The 19,562-nt window shown below is 32.7% G+C and overlaps 1 protein-coding gene across 1 annotated transcript in view; it reads left to right on the forward strand.

Moving 5' to 3' along the window:
* LOC145970747 (uncharacterized) overlaps positions 1 to 14,938 on the forward strand; it is a 29,496-nt gene extending 14,558 nt beyond the window's left edge. Inside the window, exon 2 of the mRNA XM_083097670.1 lies at positions 13,371 to 14,938. Within this exon, the coding sequence (XP_082953796.1) occupies positions 13,378 to 14,580 (1,203 nt within the window). The 5' untranslated portion in view covers positions 13,371 to 13,377 and the 3' untranslated portion in view covers positions 14,581 to 14,938. The remainder of the gene's footprint in view (positions 1 to 13,370) is intronic.
* Positions 14,939 to 19,562: the final 4,624 nt, after the last annotated feature.

The following is a 19,562-nucleotide window of genomic DNA, read 5'->3' on the forward strand; positions in this document are numbered from 1 at the left end:
GAAAGACCAACCTGGCGCGAGAGTTCAAGAGAAGATGTGGATGGTCTCGGCGAGGCACGCGCCACGACGACCAGAAATTATTCAAATGGAATTCACAAAACGAGCCAGCTGCTTTCGCCTCAGCATGGATCTGAATTGGGGGGAACGACCAAGGAGCCATACGCTGTACATAAAACCTTTTTACGTCGCCCGGTTCGTTCCCGCCCTCTATTTGCCCGACAATTTGACACCGATTTACGGCTTCGTCCGAGTCAAATCGCTGGCAGGCCCGAAAAATACTACATCAAATAATAGAGACATTGAAACTTGGTGATTCGCAAAAAAATTCTATTTGTTAAATATTCAAAAACATGTTCTGTTTTCTGATAGATTAATGAATATGTGTGTAGTTTCTCTTGTCGACATCAATATCGATATATCTATATATGAATATGTAGACTTAAAAAATAATCAGTTTCCGGATCTTGTTACTGTAGTATGTAATTTGAAATAAGTATAAATCGATGAAAAAAATATTTCTCTTTAAAAAATTTTTTCAATTTCGTCAGAAACTTACATTTTCTTCTTGCAATATATTTCCGTTTAAATCATTTTCGTAGAATTTCTTCAATGTTTGGCAAGTTGACGACATAGCCGGAGGAAATTGTGACATTTAACGTGCAATATCCTATATAATCTTGTATGAAAAGCGCCGTGCACATTGGTTCGTGATAGAATAAAGCCTTATGGTAAGAGGGGTGATTTCTCAGGGGCGGTTAGCAGAACGGTTAAAGGCATTGAGCCGTCCAAGCCACTCGCGAGAGAGTTTCGAGCTTCTGAGACCGACGGTAGAAAGCCCCGGGGTTTGGGGGTGGCAGATGGCAGCCATCGGACCAGTTCTTTCTGGCACTTCGTCCCGTTGAAATCGTCTGGGTACTTATTTCAAAAAAGAGTGAGAGATTAAGTATCGAGGGACATTAGAGTATCATCGTGACGATAATTAATGTCTCTCATTAAAGAACATTTCGGAAATGATTGAACTCCCCTTCAATGGAACAAAGAATGTCCTAAAAAAATTCAAATTTATTATGAATTTATTCAAGACTATACTTGTAATTTCTTTTTTTTCTCTCTCTTTCCCTCTTTTTATGTTAAAAAGTTCTTTTCCAATTTACATAAATTATTACACACAATAATTTTTTCTATAATTATTTGTATATAATACATATAAAAATAAATTGCTTTTAACTAAAATATTATAAATGTATATTTCATTGTATGTGTTTATACGAGAGAGAATTAATAATTAAAAAGATTTCCTATTTATTAATTCTTTAGTAAAAATTAAGATTAACGCGGAAAAATTGGGGATAAAAATATTTCTATTTAATGTGAAATCTTCAGATTTCCACTAATCTGATCAGATTATATATATATATATATATATATATATATATACAATATATATATATAATTTTGAGAAAGAGATAAAATGGCCCATATAAATAACTCATTTTCTAGAAATAATATTATGTCCACATGGTTGTAAAAGAGAAAAAATCAATTCTTTATTATTTTATATACATGACATACTATATACACAAGATTTAGTGATGTCTATTCGTAGAACTATTTCGTATTTCCCAGATTACACAATGTAAATAACCGCACGCAAATATCGTCACGGCTATTGCTTCCTTATCAGTTATGTGCTCGATTTGGGGTGCATGCAGCCTATTACGTCGGTGATCCATTGATAAGCACGTCAAATCCGCCAGTAACACACTCCTCAACTAAGCCATGCTATTGAAAGTCCCCGCGACTACTCGAATCGATCATCGAACACCTTCCGAGATTGAAGTATCCTCGATTCAAACTATCTTACGGTGCGTCTCGATCACTCGGCTTTTATCTTCATGAAATAAAGAATCACGAGTTCTTTGCCATAAGCTCTCGTGTTTTACTCAATTAAGTAGTAAAAGTTGCGACAAAATGTTTTTATTTACAACAGTTATTAATAAAAAATTATATAAAACTTTAAAAATTTAATATATAAATATTTACCACATAAAAATTTCGGAATTTTACGATCTAGAAGAAGTTAAGGATTTTAAAATCTAAGAATCAAGCATTTTTACAACAAATTAATTTCAAATTAAAAGACAATTTAATCTAATAATATTTAAAATTCACATTTTCATTGTAGTGTTATTTTATAATGTTGAAAATAATAGACAAGGAAAAAATTTATTTCTATAACTAACATATACTTAAATTATATAAAAGTGCTTATCATTAAGACATTTTGTTGATAAAGACATTTATACGATGATATATCTTTTCATATCAATTCATTTAGAACAGTGGCAGCCAATCAAACTTGCTGTATAACAGCTCGAAGTTGCTGGTGATGCTGCTTGTTTCTCTCACATCAGTATATTGTCTCCCGGTGGCAGTCGGCACGCGCCACTCAAGGAGATTTCTATTCATCTTACCATTCCCGAAGACGCATATAAGTATATCGTACGAGGCAAATGGCACGCGAGACTTCCGGCACCGGTGCCTGGCTCCTCTTTGCAACGTCGTCTCCGGGTATCGGATTTATGGTCCATTCTTCTTTCGAAAATCGAGATCGCGATTGAATGACGAGAGCGGAAGCGGTATACACCCTCGTGCATTTGTGTACGTTCGCCTTGCGCCACGCAAAACCCCTTTTTTGTCGCTCATTGTCTCAACCGGTTTAGTGGAGATGGTTAAAAACATGATGAGAAAAATGCTGCAAAAATATTGTGTGAAATGTGCAAATATGTACAAAGCTGACCGATCAAAATTTATTTAAATAATAATTTAAATATTTATTTTTATATAATAATATTAAGGGGGGAAGACAACAGGTTTTTCAATAATTTTTTACAAAAAACTGAGAGTATTTATTACATTGAATGAAATTACATATTGACATTGATGTTCAAATGTATACACACAAATTTTTTTATAAGAAAAAAAACAAAATGGCGGCGCTACAGCTGCTTAAATTCGAAGAATATATATAGTACAAATAAATGACATATTATTCTAAAGATGTTATTATGTAAGTATTTTATACTATAAATTAAGTTTTTAAGTGTCCAAGTGATCGCTTAAAATCGTATACAGAGAATTCTATTCTCCGCATAATTTTTTCGGAACCTTGTTGTTTTATTTGGGATATTATGCAAAAATTTGCAATTCTGGTCTCGCGTTTGCAGTTCCCTTGGCAAAAGCGTACGTGACGAAAGCCAGTAGGGTGGTCTGAATGGGCCGCGAAGTGACAATGGTGAGGCAATTGTTTCCCTGACTTTTATCCAACTCATTATTCAGCGCGACTATTATGATCGTCAGTGACCGATCGTCGTTACGGAGGTCGATGATCTCGAATTACTCAACCATTGTGTAAAGAGAGAACATGGAAGACGCACTACGCCGAAAATATGAAACGAGCACAGCTTTAGCAATCGGCATGTGTACGTACGTTGAAACGATGCCTGTCAGAATTTATGTATCTTCATTCGAGTGCGCGGAAAGGCGGGTTACAAGCTTAATTAGTCGCTTCATGGTTCGCGTTGTGTCACGTTTACGATTATAACGTCGGATTTACGGTACTACGCGATTCAGAAAAAGTTTAACATTCAATACATTCGCATGTTCGAATTCACATGCACGGTTATTCAGGATCTTGATATTATCGAGTAAAAAAATTAATGTTGTTATATATGAAGCCTTATGCAAAAATGATAATGTTTGATGTCGCGTTTGAACCATCGTTAAATTAAAAGCTGACGTGTGTCTGCATATGCACGCTTTCGATATGCATGCTATAAGACAATTGTTTTATTATTGACACAAATTACGCGTCGCGTATTCAATTCTTCATGCTGGAAACGAAGACGAGTTTATAGTGTGATTATGAAGGCAGCCGATCGCTCAAGGGATTTAGGTTGGAAAAGGAAAGACGAGAAGAAAGAATCAGTGATAACGAGGTGCCTCCGGTGCTCCAACGGGGGCTGCAACAGTCGTTGGGTGGGAGAGAACACTAACCCCCTGTAGACTGCGCAGCTGTGAACCCCCCGCCAACTCCTCTCTTGGCTTCGACTCAACGACGACATGTCGAACACCAGTGAATTCCGGACGTACGTATCGAGCCCAGCGGGATCCGTTGCCATTTTGCAAAGTCGCTCGTATTCATCCGAGCACACACGTGGGCACCAATTTTTTTTCGACCTTTAACGTTTGCTCATATGTACGGCTCTAACGATTCATGCGACTGAAATCTTAAATCGTTATTTCCATCGATACGAAGGACTTTTTAGTTTTCACATTCGCGTCTCTCATTATTGATCATATGAACATTCTAATCATTTTACGTATATGATTATATAATATAATTATATTATATTTCTTGTGATTTTTCTTCATATAGTTTAATTATCTAGTATAAATGAAACTTTTAACTTTCAATATTTTATTCGGCCAAAAAATGGAGAAATCTTTTTTTAAGTGTTTTTTAGGACAATTTTATTCAAGATTAAAAATTTTCTTTAATCACAGAAGAATTGTTTCATCGAAAAGGATGATATATTTGTTTAAGAAAATCTTATAAAGAATATAATTTCAATTATTTATATATACATATTATAATTCAGAATCTCTTGAGATTATTCAATTAATAATTTATTTATTATTAATATATATTTTTTGGTGGACATTCGGCAAATTTTATTTTTGTAATTAAATTTTCTTATATTTTTTGAAGAATAAAATTGCAGACTATAAGTTGGGCGTTCAACGACGCATCCTCGATTCCGTTGGTCGGATGTCAAAGTCCAACTTGGTAAACCTACCGGGAACTTTCTTAAAATTAAGCAATTCCCTCGAATGATTCGGGAGAGACTGCCGGGACGCAATGTAAACGGCATATAACCGAACGACTTAATCCGGAATACCGTCGGAATACACCAATCCCCTGATTCGTCGACTCGCAATTTATTCCTCTATACCCCTCGCCACTGCGTCGCCGCTCTCCAATTAACTTTAAATCACCCTCTTCTATGGACTCTCCTCATAACGTGAAACTTCGAAATTCAGTCCTAGTTCGTCTCGATTTACGTAAAGACATTATTGCGATGTACTCACGCCTGCATTAATATATGCTTCGAAGATTTTATCGAAAGTCAATTTCCTGTTTCCCTACTCTTATTACCGTGTATTATTTATCATTATTTAAAATATAATTATATATTTTAAGAAATTTTGAGATAATTTGAAGATTCTTGATTTTTAATTTATACTACATTTTTATTATGAGTAATTCAAATCTAATAGTGATTATTATTAATGGAGGATCATCACACAATATGGGAAGAAAAATGTTGATATTATAAAAAACACTTTCCTATCTGATAAATTTTTTTAGCATATTTTATTTATAAATTATAATTTTATAATTTCTAATTATAATTTAAAATTTAAGATATTTTATATTTTTTAATTATAATTTTTAAGATTTAAAATTTTAATTATAATTTAAGATTTAAAATTTAAGATAAAATTTTTTAAATAGGTTAAAATTATAATTATAATTATAATTAAAAAAATTCATATATATATATAATATTTTTTATAAATATATCTATCTTTAAACTCATTACAAGCATTAAAGTACTTGCTCTGTTTATATTTAATTGAATTTTATAAAATTCTCTGTGATATCGCGATTATCATATGTAAAAGTGCGATCCTATAAACGATTAAGCTGATTAATTTCGAAACGGCTTACGTCTCGTTAACTGAATGGAATACGGAGGGCGGGTTTGTGGCCGAGTTATGGAACAGAGGACAAACCAAGGGTGCGTGCATTGTGCCTCCTGTCATCCTCAGCCTAAGCCTCAGCATTGCCCCAAATGCTAATTATATGTCAACCGTTCACGCGCCGTATCACGAAAGGTGACTGTTGGCGATGGAACAATGAGAGAGAATTTGTTAATAAGCCTGACTCAGAACGAAGACAATTTCAGGAATTTTCGATACTTTTTGAAGGGAAAGTTTTTCTTTCAGCTACAAGAAAACCATGAATATATTTTTTATGATTTTCTATAACACACAATATGATTATATGTTATTACAAGATACTATTAATTATATGTTATTTATAAAATTATATATTATTAAATTTGCATTCATTATATCATTTGTACCACAACTTTTGAGATAAATTTTTATGTAAATTAAGAAGAAAAGAATGATCTCTTTTCTTTCTGCCTTTTAACTGAATATAATTGATTAATATACGAAACAATATTATTATTATAATATTATTATTACAATATTATTATAATAAAAAGGAACTAAATGTACGATATAATATTTTCACGAGGATTATAAGTTAAATTAAAACAAACAATACTTCGAAACTAGGATCGTAGTTTATAGAAAAGGTCGAGGAATTTTGTGGCGCACCTTATTCCCTTATCGCCACTTAACGGCGAAGAGTGATGGGCGCCTGAGTTCATGAGCAGGTATACTCACAGAAGGCCGTGGTGATTGATGCATCTTGTACACGCGAAATCGTTATCCGCCCACTTTCACCCTCTTATTCCAGAATGTTCATACAAGGGATTCACTGATTCAAATCACAACGCCTACTGTTTCAGAGTCAACTGTTTGAACTAGCTGCATGTCTTTGCGAGACTAGGAAAAACATCATCAATTAAAATTTTAGTTAAATTCTTCAAAAACATGTTAATAAAGTTAGAATTTATTCACACAATTATATTATATAAATTATATAAATATTATATATAATTTTTGAAAATTTAATAAGATATAAAAATATCCAAGCTAATAAAAATTTTGATTTGGTTCATTTTTAATGCATTTATAATTATTTTTACTAATTATTTATTATTATCTTTGTAAAATAATTATAAATATAAATTTCTTGTTCTATTATTATATTTTCTTACATCACGCACACACACACACACACACACACACACACACACACACGCACGCACGCACACGCACACGCACACGCACACGCACACGCACACGCACACGCACACGCACACGCACACGCACACGCACACGCACACGCACACGCACACGCACACGCACACGCACACGCACGCACGCGCGCGCACACACACACACACACACACACAGACAGACACAGACACAGACACATACATACGTACACATCCTTAGAATTTCAAATTTTATGTAAAAAAGAAGGAGAGCGTGTGCAAATAGAAAGAACAATGCAATAATAAAAGCGATAGCGCTCTTTTATCCTTACTATATTAACAGAAGATCTAAAGAAACTCGAAGAAAGACAACTGGTGATCCTCAGACGGTCGCATTTGCAAGTCAGAGGAGGAGCCTGAAAAGTATTTTACGGTAAAGGCAACGGTAAAACATGACATCCAGTTGAGTGTAATATCTTAATTGTTTCTTTGATTATGATAGAAAGTAAATAAGAGATCGAAATCCTGGTGGTCGGAAAGGATCGAAGGACAGAGAAAGGTAATTAGCAGATCGACAACGAGGCGAACAAATTTGCAAAACCATTTCAAGTTCCTTCGAGTCTCTTCAACTTTCTTTAAGTTCGTAGCTATCCGTTCATCGTTCGCTAATAGTTTACTGGAGGTGATTGGATTCTTCGGGTCGTTTGTAACCACATCGGTAAACTTTGTACATTTAGCGCCCGCGATTTAATCCTTACCGGTAGATAAATCGCTCGCTCGCAAAGGGGTTGCCGCGTTATTGAGCCAGTCACGAAAGCTGGCTCTTAGCTTCGCGTAGTCCGCGCGTCTTTTATGCAAAACTTGCAACACCCGTTATGAACATTTTGTTCCTCGATGTTAAATTTACTTCGCATTTCATTTCTCTCTTGTGAATTATTTAAAAACATAACATTTCTAGCAATTGACATAGCATTTGATTCTTGAAATTATTTTCATATTTCTGCTTAGAGTGATTTTTTTATGTATGATAATAAAAGCATTTATATTTTGCAAACATGTTTAATAAATGATGCAATCCGATGATGCATTTATACACTATAATAAATTCATATATCAAATGTGCAATGTTGCGCGCGCGTGGAATATAAAAATTTACAATTTTAGAAGAATCTATCCTAAAAATATGTCATGTAATGTGAATACGCAATATAAATACGTATATACATATATGATCCCGCAATGAATTGCATGCATTTTATTTGAAACATTTGAATTTTTTCTTATTGATTGTACATACATTTTCTATATGTATGCAAAAATATAATTGTTAACAATAAAATATTGTTATGCTTCTCTATCATATGTTATTATACATGTTTTTTAATTGCCACAGCACTTTAAAATTTGATACATGATTTTATCCTCTTTTCAACTTTTTATCTATAATTGTATGATTATTCGGTCAACTTTTTTATCGTGCATAGAAAGAACAATTCGCGAAAATACATCAGGCTCCGCGAAAGGAGCAAATAGCTGCGTTGATGATCGCGTGGGATCACGTTGTCGATTGGGTCGAGTGGTATTAAGAAAACAAAATGGTCTCTGGCTACGTGTCGGCCATACTTCGGCTAGGATTGATATAAATTGGTAGAATTGCCGAGTGCCACGGGTCCCGGTAGCGGGGAACGATACTGATTGCCACGGCCGCTCGTTAAGTACTGTAACAATGCTAGCCCCCACCACGGTAAGGTTTGCCACCCCTCGCTTCTTGCACCCTCGGGCGACCGATGATAGCCTCCACCAATCTGTTCTCGTTCATCCCCTCCGTCGGTAGCGGCTTACTCTGCTATCCCTCTCGACTGAAGTGAAACGAAAAGAGAATAAGGAAAGAGATACAGATTGATGCGATATCAAAGAGAAGGACGAAAATACAGCTTGAGCGTACAAGAAGAGAAGGAGTGAGATTATAAGGGACAGAAAGATAGTAAAAGAGAAGAAGGGAGAAGCGTGAGAATGGAAAGGAGGATGAGTGAGGCAAGGTTAAGACAGCAGAGGGAGAAGCGTGTGAATGAGGAGAGTGTGAGAAGAAAACCAAAGATAATGTTGGGGACGAGTAACAGAGAAGGCAATGAGCGCGGAGGAAAATGAAGTAGAAGAGAAAATGATAGGAATGAGAGAAGGAAAAAATAATAGAATGGAAGATGCGTGCAAGAAGTAGAATATAGACATACAGAATTGAAAAAAGAGAGAGAGAAGGATAATAGAAGGAGATAGAAGAGATACGAGAATCATAGTGTTTTGTATTTAAGAAAAAAATAAGAGTGATACGAGAGAAACAGTGAATGAGAATGGAAAAAGGCGAAAAGAAATTAAAAAAAAATAAAAATATATATATATATATTTTTTATATATATATATATATATTTTATATATATATATATATATATATTTTATATATATATATATATATATATATATATATATATATATCGTAGTAAGATAAGAGAAAAACGAGAAATAAAAGAGAAGAATAAATGGAAAAAGAGGTAAAGTTATCACCTAGGAAATTAAATAATAGAATAGAATAGAACGAGTGATATATATTCTAGAAATGATAAACTTAAAAAATATCGAGAATATAATAAAAATGTTAAAAAATATCAAATTTTTTAGGGTATATGAAATTTGCTTTAAAATATTGACAAATACCAATTGTTTGTAAAATATATCTATAAAATCAACAATACACATCAATAATAAAATAAAAATATAGCCACATGAAAGAAACGGAGAGAAAAACACTTTAAAGACACAAAATGATGCCATCTAATGAGTGCTTTGAGCTTAATTTGGAAAAATTCCAAGAAGAGTCTTCGCGTGATACATAATCACATCCTTTTTTAGTCGGTGGTACACTTCGATCGACGGTTGGAAAAGCGCTTTTCATGGCGCTGAAAGTTGGCGTCGCGTCAACGTTGTCGGCGCTTTTCTATAGGTAGCAGGGGCGGATTTCGAATTATGAGGCAAGACCGTTTTTCTCGAGTCTTGCTTCTCACACCGGGGGTAGCTTTTCTTATCAGGCTACATCGGTTATTAAGGTTGCCTTCGACTGAGGAACAATCGAGAGGTACCCGAGATGGGCGGGTTATGAAGGGCCACTGTGTCGTCCCATCTAACTTCATTCTTTTGAGCTTTTCGGTAAAATTTTCAGCGAGATATATAAAAACAAAGAAAGTTGGAGCGTAAATGTACCACAATATGATGTAATAATGAGAAAGAAATTTACAGATGATTAGGATAAATTATTGATTTCATAAGAAATTATTTAATTTAAATTTATTAGAAATATATTTTTAATTTATTTTAAAATTGGGTGAAACGTTTTTTTTGAGATTTGATAGAGAGATTTAGGCGTATACATATATATATATATATATATTTCTTATTCATGTACAAATGAAAAATAGTGATTGTAAAATTATGTAGATAGTAAATAAAAATTAATGTTTTTAATATATAAAATAAAATAAAAACCAAAAAAATTTGATCGAAAGGCAGTTAAAAGATACTTATAATAAAAACTTTGGAATATATTCTATTAATTAAAATAATCGATTTTTTCATTGGATTACACTAAGAAAGATAAAAAAGTAAAAAGATTTATTAATAAAATATAATAAAAGAGCATTTCGAGTAACATTATTTAGACAAGAAGAATATATAAGTGTTATTTTTTAGCAGAAGAGCAAGATATTAAAGTTTGGCAAATATATTTCTATAGCTATACATGTTCCAATCAAACTCATCCTATCATAAATCTTGCATCAAGATCGGACGACTATTGCACTGGGAGTATTTCGTGGGATAGCCAACGAAATCCCATCCAATTTCAGTCGTCATTCCAAGTCCAAACATAACGCCATTCCACGGAGCAAACATTTCTACTTTTCGACGTGCAAACCTTTCGCGATACCTCCGGGAAAGCTTGCTCTTCTACTGTGCTGACCATTTCGCGTCTCATTCAGTTCCGTCATTCATTCCTTGCTCCCATTGCATATGCTTAATGGCTCACATATACAGCTGAGTTCAAATATCTATATCATATTAAATATTCATTTTCATAATAAGATGTATGAAAAATATATCTTATCGTTAAAAATTTGAAAATATACTAATAATATATGTATTAGCTGTGTGTTATAAATAGCAAATGTGTCATATTAATAGTTTCGTAAAAATAAAGTTATATCATACATCATCTTTTACTTATGTAGTTTTTTCAGTTAGGAGAGAATTTAAAAAAAAAAGATAAAACTGTAAATAACTTAGGAAACTTATGTAATATTCAAGAATCATTTTTTAAATATATAAAAAATGATTAAAGTGACAGTATTTATGGACAGAAAGTGTGAGAAATATTGGAAGCATTAAAAAAATCGCTTCGTTTTCTTGTTGAATCGATGTTTACTTATCCTCATCGTTTTTTCTTTTTCTATGAACGCGAGGTTCAATTGAGCGGATATAATAGCGGTACCGTATGTTTCACTTGGATTTACTGACATGTGAGTTTCGGTGTGTGCTAAAACACTAACGTGGGGCTGCGAAGGGGGAATTGCTAGTACTGGCGGCCCTCGAAGTCATCAAATTGATAGCCATGATTTTGATATTCCCTCTTTGAACGATTAGTAAAGTCCCGTGCATATTGAATGTACTGTCGACGAATAATAGACATTTTAATATTTTCATCCCGTGAATAATTTTTCATTATATATATTTACAAATTTTATACATATTTCACTTATATATTTTTATTATATAATTCTTACATTACCTTAAATTATAAAATTAATTTTTGAAGAAATAAATTAAATTTACATGTTTGTATTAATAATTATTAGAAGCACTTATATATATATGTGTATGTGTGTGTGTGTGTGTGTGTGTGTGTGTGTGTGTGTGTGTGTGTCAAAAGATACGGTACTGTTTCGCGCAAAGTTCATGCGAAGCATTAACGAGGCACTCCGTGTATCTATATCTATAATTCCTAAAAACTTACCTTTTTAAAAAAAAGGTAAAAAAAGGGTGTCAAATTCATGTACTAATTGTATCTAATTGTTGTCTTGTCTACAAAAATAGTGATATATAAAAATTGCGCCAACTAAGGATAAAAATTTGTACAAGACAAATAGAAGTACAAGGAAGAAAATTTGTACAAATTAACTTGTACAAATTAATATAAAACAAAAAAATAAAAAAAATTTTAATTAAAAAAACTTTGCGCTGCCAATAAAATTGGCACATATTCCAATTAAATATATATTTAAAAAATTGGAACATATTCTAATCATTAATTTTAAATATTAATTTTTCGATTATCTTATCTCGATACTTTTATGTACAAAATAATGTGAGGAATCAATTGGTGTAAAAAAAACACATAGTTATTTTTAAGGAAAAATATGTAATTGTTAATTGAATTGTATTGTATGTAATTGTTAATGAATATTTTACTAGATATATTTTACGGTTTATGTAAAATTAAGAAATTATTTCAAGCCTCATAATTCGAAAAGTGAATCAATGAAAAAATACTTTATTATAGTGTTTTGAAAAGCTCTCGAGGTAAGCTACAAGAATATGTAATGAAAAATGGGGGTTTCCAATTAAGAATTTGAAGATGATCTTCATGCGATCTTCAAAAGACTATCCAAGATCAAATAATTGTCCATCTTATGTCCCCCTCTCATTTATACAACTTCTTTCTTTATCATTTTTTTATATATGTAAAAATAACGGAGTTATTTGAGGTGTAAGAGTTAAATGAAACACCTTATATATATATATATATATATATATATATATATATATATATAAAATTAATACAAACATGTAAATTTTATATATATATATATTTTTATTTTGATTAATTGAGAAAAAATATAATAACATATTGATACATAAAAAGAAATTGAATTTAATTCGAGTAAAGCAGATGTAAAATATATACATATTTAAATTTATTTAAAAATATATACATTTAAATATATAAATATATTTATTTAAAAATATACATATTTAAATTTATTATTATTGTGGCACTTTCATTTATCTATTATTGTAACACATATTCACATGAGAAGTAAAAGATATTTTTACTAATATTATATTTTAATTACAGCATATGAAATCGTAACATATAAACTTTCTGTATTTCTAAAAAGAAAGAACATTTTTCTTATATAAATTACTCAAGAGGCGTTAAAAGAAATCAGTCAGTAGGCGGCGTTAAGTATAGGGGTTCTTTCCAACCCGCTCTGCGCGATTCACCTTTGATCATGAAAATCTCTCGCCCTGGGAAATACCGTCTGACAGTCAGTATTTTTATTGCAGGCCTACCATGCAACCATTCGCGACGGGCAGCACAATGGCAACGGAGACACCGACGAGCTTGCCGCCTGAGAGGGTGACCTCCCCGACTCCCTGCCGTAATCTCACCTTCTCTATCGCGAAGATTATGGAGCCGGACAAGCGACTGACCGAGCAGAACGCTAATCAGGTCCTATCCCCACCATCAACGGTACTAACAACGACAACAACAACGATTTTACAACAATCACCGAGCATCTCTTCTCCGTCATATTCGGCGCATCTGAAATCGGCGTTCGAAAAATACGTGCCGACTTTAAGACATCAGGATTTGCTACAGCATTACCCCGTATTATCCAAATACTATCCGCTGTACTATCCCAGTCCCTTATTGAGGGCTTTCCCGGGCCCACCCGCTTCAACTCCGTCGGTAACGCAAAGCTCGCCACCCCCAACGACTATTCAGGAGGCCTCTTCCAGGCTCAGTCTTGCCAGTATGTCGCCGGAGAATCAGCGTGGGAAGAAGAGTCCGGCACCGCGCGGCGAGCTCGGCACTGTGAACAAGCAAAAGACCTTTACCTGTCCAGAATGCGGTAAGGTGTTCAACGCGCATTACAATCTTACGCGACACATGCCGGTACATACAGGCGCCCGGCCATTCGTCTGCAAAATCTGCGGCAAAGGTTTTCGGCAAGCGAGCACTCTCTGCCGGCATAAGATCATTCACACCGCTGAGAAGCCGCATAAATGCGTGACTTGCGGAAAGGCTTTTAATCGTAGTTCGACTTTAAACACTCACACGCGAATACATGCCAATTTTAAGCCATTTGTTTGCGAATTTTGCGGCAAAGGGTTTCATCAGAAGGGCAACTATAAAAATCACAAATTGACGCACAGCGGAGAGAAGGCATACAAGTGCAACATCTGCAACAAGGCATTCCATCAGATTTATAATCTCACTTTCCATATGCACACGCATAATGACAAAAAACCGTTCTCCTGTAAAATCTGCGGCAAGGGCTTTTGCAGGAACTTCGACCTGAAGAAGCATATGCGGAAGCTGCACGACGCAGGTTCTCCAGTGCTCAGTGGATTGGACACCTCGAGCCAGAGTCATAATCAGCAGTCGGGCTACTCGTCAGTGTACCATGGTCCAGAACATTCCATTGTCAATCCGTTCATACTTCCCCCGCCTGGATCTACAAGTTATCATTCTCTCAGTAAGATGTTGTGACAGAGCGAAAACATGCATTATCCTAGAAAGACACAATATCCGCTCATCCTCGGCTCGCCTTGCTATTCGGCTGACATGGGCCAATTAGCGCAAACTTCCAAGTAAAGAGCAAAGGAAACGCCAAAGAATCCGCATTCGATATATCTCTTATTTGGAGAAAATATATCCCGTTTTTGTTATGATGATTGGAAAATACATTCACGACGTATTTAGCTGAAAATATATACAATATGAAAGTGATCAAGAGCTAATAAGATTATTTCTTGTAAGTGCAACAGAAGTTTCAATATAAAAAAAATAATATTGCAGTTTTTTCAATAAAATCTGACAGTTGGTTGTTCATCCGCATGATTACAAAGTTGAGGTTAAAGTTAAATTGAAAACAAAATACTAAATGACTTAAATGAAATTATTGCTCGATTTTCTTACTTTTATATATCGGGATAATGGTTCCGTAGTTCCCTATTTTTATAACGTAACTGACGTTAATTAAATTTTATCAAATTTATTCTTTCAAATTTATATATATATATATATATATATATATATATATATATATATATTGTAACACAAAATTGATTTTTCATATTTTTATAATATCTTACTGTTAAAAATTCTTGATTAAATTTATGTTACATTTTATTAGCCTCCATAGAATATATTGTAAATAGAGATATAATTGTCAGACTTTCGACTGTGGATTGCACGCTTTGTAATAGTTTGGGTAATATTTCAATATGTGATTTTACGAGATATTTATCAGACGATGTATCGGATATCGTAAATAATTCATAGTATGAATGAAATCAACCACATCCAATCAACAAAATGCAGTTGCCCTATTAGTCCCTTCATCAATTGGAAAGGGTTTTAATGATCGATTTTGGGTATCGATGGCTGCAATGAATTCCTGCGGGTTTATTACATATGTATGTAAATATTTGTAAATATATATATGTGCAAAGCAAATACGTTAACGCGTAAACGGTGGACGAGATATATTAGTAAAGTGATTTGTAATTAGGACTGTCTCAACATAGAGACTGACAGAGAGAGTAAGATGAAATCGTCCAAAAGACTTATCAAAAATTCGTCCAGATCTCATGCAGTGATTACTCTCGAGTTCCATTATGTGTTAATTGCTCTATTGTGTGACAGAAATAAAAATTTAGAATAAATATAGTTTGTCTGATGAGAGGATTTTGAAAATATCACATTTGTTGAAAATATCACATTTGGTGCGAAAATAAAATCAATATTCTTTTATATATCTATTTATTTTTAATGTAATATAGATAATATTTTTAATGTAATATATATAATATTTTTAATGTAATACTTTATATATTTCAAAATTAATATTTTCACATTTTCTCCGTAATTTTTAAAGTATAATATGTGAAATAATTTAATTTCTTCAAAAATTCTGTCAACAGTAACTTGGATAAATCAATAAATTCATATTTAAAAACCTCGAGACAAACTATATATTTTTTGTCATTGTTATTTTTATCAAAAAATTGTATATTAAACAAATTTTGATTTTATTGAAACAGGATCGAAATATAATCAAATACGAAGATTAAAGGAGATTCTTTTGTATCGCGAAATAAATAGAAGAATCTATAATTATGTGGGCATACGGAGCGATTTTACACATTGATCGCATATCTATCTACTTTTAGGCAAATGTATAAATCGGTGTGATAGTAGCTTTAAGTGAATTATAGATAGCAAATAAAATATTGGTCACTATTATTATTATTGTAATTATTAGAGCTAATCATGATTATTGTGGCTAATATGACTACGATCATTAAGAGCTTTGCAATAGATTCAAGAATATTTATAAAAAGATTATTATTATCATTATTATTATTATTATTATTATTATTATTATTATTATTATAACTCATATGTCCATCTATGCATTTTTATTTACATCTCGTAATTGAAGAAAAGGCAAATTAAACGCTATTTTCTATTTATCCAATAAAATAAATTCTGAAATGCACCGCGAAACAAAATTGATTATACAACAAAGATAGTTTGCTCTATTGTATGTCTTGAAAATTTATTTTAACGAAGAAGGTCGTAACAGACGTTGATCTGTATATGTTGTGCGAGCTAGATAAGCGGCAGGTAATCGCGGTGAATTAATCAAGCGTAATTAAAAATGAAAAGTTGTATATGTAGATAATCGATAGAGTAGATGAAAATGCATATGTATGTGTCCCTGTTGTAAATATGAATCAATCCAATGCAATAAATTCATCGATACCAATGGATTACCATTTATTTTTCTCAATTTAGTTTAAGTCTTTTTTAGTATAATCGTTTGTCAAATTTACCACTAATCTATATGTTTAAGTCTCTTTTAGTATACATCGTTTGTCAAATTTACCTAATCTATATGAGGGTGTATATATAACACACACTTGCAGTTTAGTTTTCTTTATAAAACAAAAATTGCGAAGATATAACTTTGAAAAATTATTAAATATAATTAAATGTAATTTTCTTTCTCAATATCGAGATTATTTTTTTCGAGATTTTCTTTTACATATAGAACGTATCTATAATTTAACGATATTGAATAATACAGGCCTGCAAAATTTTATGTTTGGTTGGTTACAAAAAACAGAGTAAATGAATCTGATAGATTTTTTGACGCTGAAAACGAATCTGGCCGAGAATTTCTCCAGCACGTCAGATATTTGAGTAATTTGTGGTTAAATAGTTAAGAAATGGCTATTTCGATTTTATGAATTTATTATGGGGCAATCTAATTTTTTGAAATATTTCTACTGGCATAGTTACTAGTCTTCACCTTTCAAATTCACTTTCGATTGCCACTGCACGATTTTTTCGCTGAGATATACAAATTATAAGACTGGTTATACGTAGGGTTTCAACAGATATAATAACATAGAGTGCTTATAAGATAGTGGGAGATGTTCTGAGAGAAGAGGATAGAATGAATTTACTTGATGCGTCTGTCTTCTCTTGACACACGCACGATGCAATTTCAGGTTATTAAAATCGCGCATATTGATGCGCGGGTACATTCATTAGAAAAAGACAGACACACAAGTAAATTCATGCTTTCCTTTCCTCTCAGAAGGACGTTCCAACTTCGGGCTTCACTTCATAAGCCGTCTATGTTAATATGTCTATGAGACCCAATAAGCCATTCGAAGTCAACCGTACCATCTCTCTGTCTTACCATAAATCAAGATTTGGCTAAAAACATAAATTTTTGAACGTTGTCTGTTTTGAAGTGATTTTTTGAAAATAAAAATGGCAGATTCAATATGGCGGACAGAATCACAATAAAAAGGTATAAAATTTAGAAAAATTCATCAAAATGTGTAATAATTATAGATGTACAAAATTTTTTCGATAACCGCACCTGATAGATGTAAGCCTTTTCAAATTTCAAAATGGCGGCTTTGATATAGTTCTGCCATATTGATGTCTACGTAAAGAGTGACCGCAAAAATCGCCTATTTTTGGTCCCGCGATATTGGAACTGAATTGTGTGCCAAATGATACCTTATGATAAGATATCAATCACAAAAAATTTTTAAGTTGAGGTGAGAATTGGTTCCAAAGATATGGGAAGTCAAAGTTATTAAAATTCATTAACGTTATGACAATTGTGTGGTTCCTTGGATATGGCCAATATCGTGGGATACATGTACCTAATCCTGATATTTGTAATATATCCATAACCATTTCCAAGGAACAAAATCAAGTAAACTAAATCTTAGTATGTGTTTTCACACATACTTGTGGATCGATTTACTTAACAAGAAAAAGAAATTAAAACATTTTTTAAATACATGGTCCGCCATATTAAATCGGCCATTATGAATTTTAAAAATCTGACTTCAAATTCATTGTCAGCAGCTAGCAAAACCCCCGGGTACGAAGTTTTAAATTATCGGACTGAAAGAAAAATTCGTTCTTTAAAGCGTACGGGCTGACGAGTTAATGAATTTTGACTACTTTGACCTCCCATATCTCTGGAATCAATTCTCACCTCAACTTAAAAATTTTTTGTGATTGATGTCTTGTCATAAGGTATCATTTGACACACAATTCAGCTCCAATATCGCGGGACCAAAAATAGGCGAAAAAACCACTGATTTTGCGGTCACTCTTTTCTTTAACGTAAATTTTCTTATAACTTCATACTTGTATTGTGTCAGCGAAAAAAAATCATGCGGTGGCAATTGGAAATGGATTTAAAAGGTAAAGACTAGTATTATACGATGCCATTGATAGAAATATTTCATAATATTGAAAAAATTAAGTTCTCCCGTAATAAATTCATGAAATTTGCTGAAATAGTTATTTTTGAACTATTTAACCACAAATTACTCAAAAACATGATGTGCTGGGGAAATTTTGCGGTCAGATTCGTTTTCAGCGTCAAACTAAATCAGATTCACCTACTCTGCTTTTTGTACTAACTATCCCTTACAGGCCTGTGTAATTAATCTTTTTAAAATATCCATTAATATTACTTTCTATAAGGTTTAAATATATAAAAATGTGTTACGTCGAATGATAGATAATTATTATTAAATATCTTGATGTGAATCTTTCTATGTGAATCTTTCTTTGTGAATTAATCTTTTTAATTACTTCAGGCTGCTAATTTAAATCTATGCTAATTTAAATTTGCTAATGAATTATGGAATTAAATAATTTTGAATAAGTGTAATTTTAATTTTTATTAATTTAGTTCGCGGTCAATTATCGGTATACATATATCCGATATATATAAAAAGCAAAAGTATCGCGAGCCTTATGTAATCGCGTCGATTACGTGGGAAACAAGTTTAATTTGCGATGCGTAATAAATGTAATAAGAATATACATGTACTAATCTCTCAGACACATTCGAGCGATCGCTAATCTAACTGCAGCCGAGCGCGCAAGAGCCCCTTAAATACATTATTTACCTTGATATC

The sequence above is a fragment of the Camponotus vicinus genome, unplaced genomic scaffold, assembly GCF_025532165.1.
Source record: "Camponotus vicinus isolate PSW18456_S1 unplaced genomic scaffold, iyCamVici1.0 SCAF_4, whole genome shotgun sequence".
In the NCBI taxonomy this organism is placed as follows: domain Eukaryota; kingdom Metazoa; phylum Arthropoda; class Insecta; order Hymenoptera; family Formicidae; genus Camponotus; species Camponotus vicinus.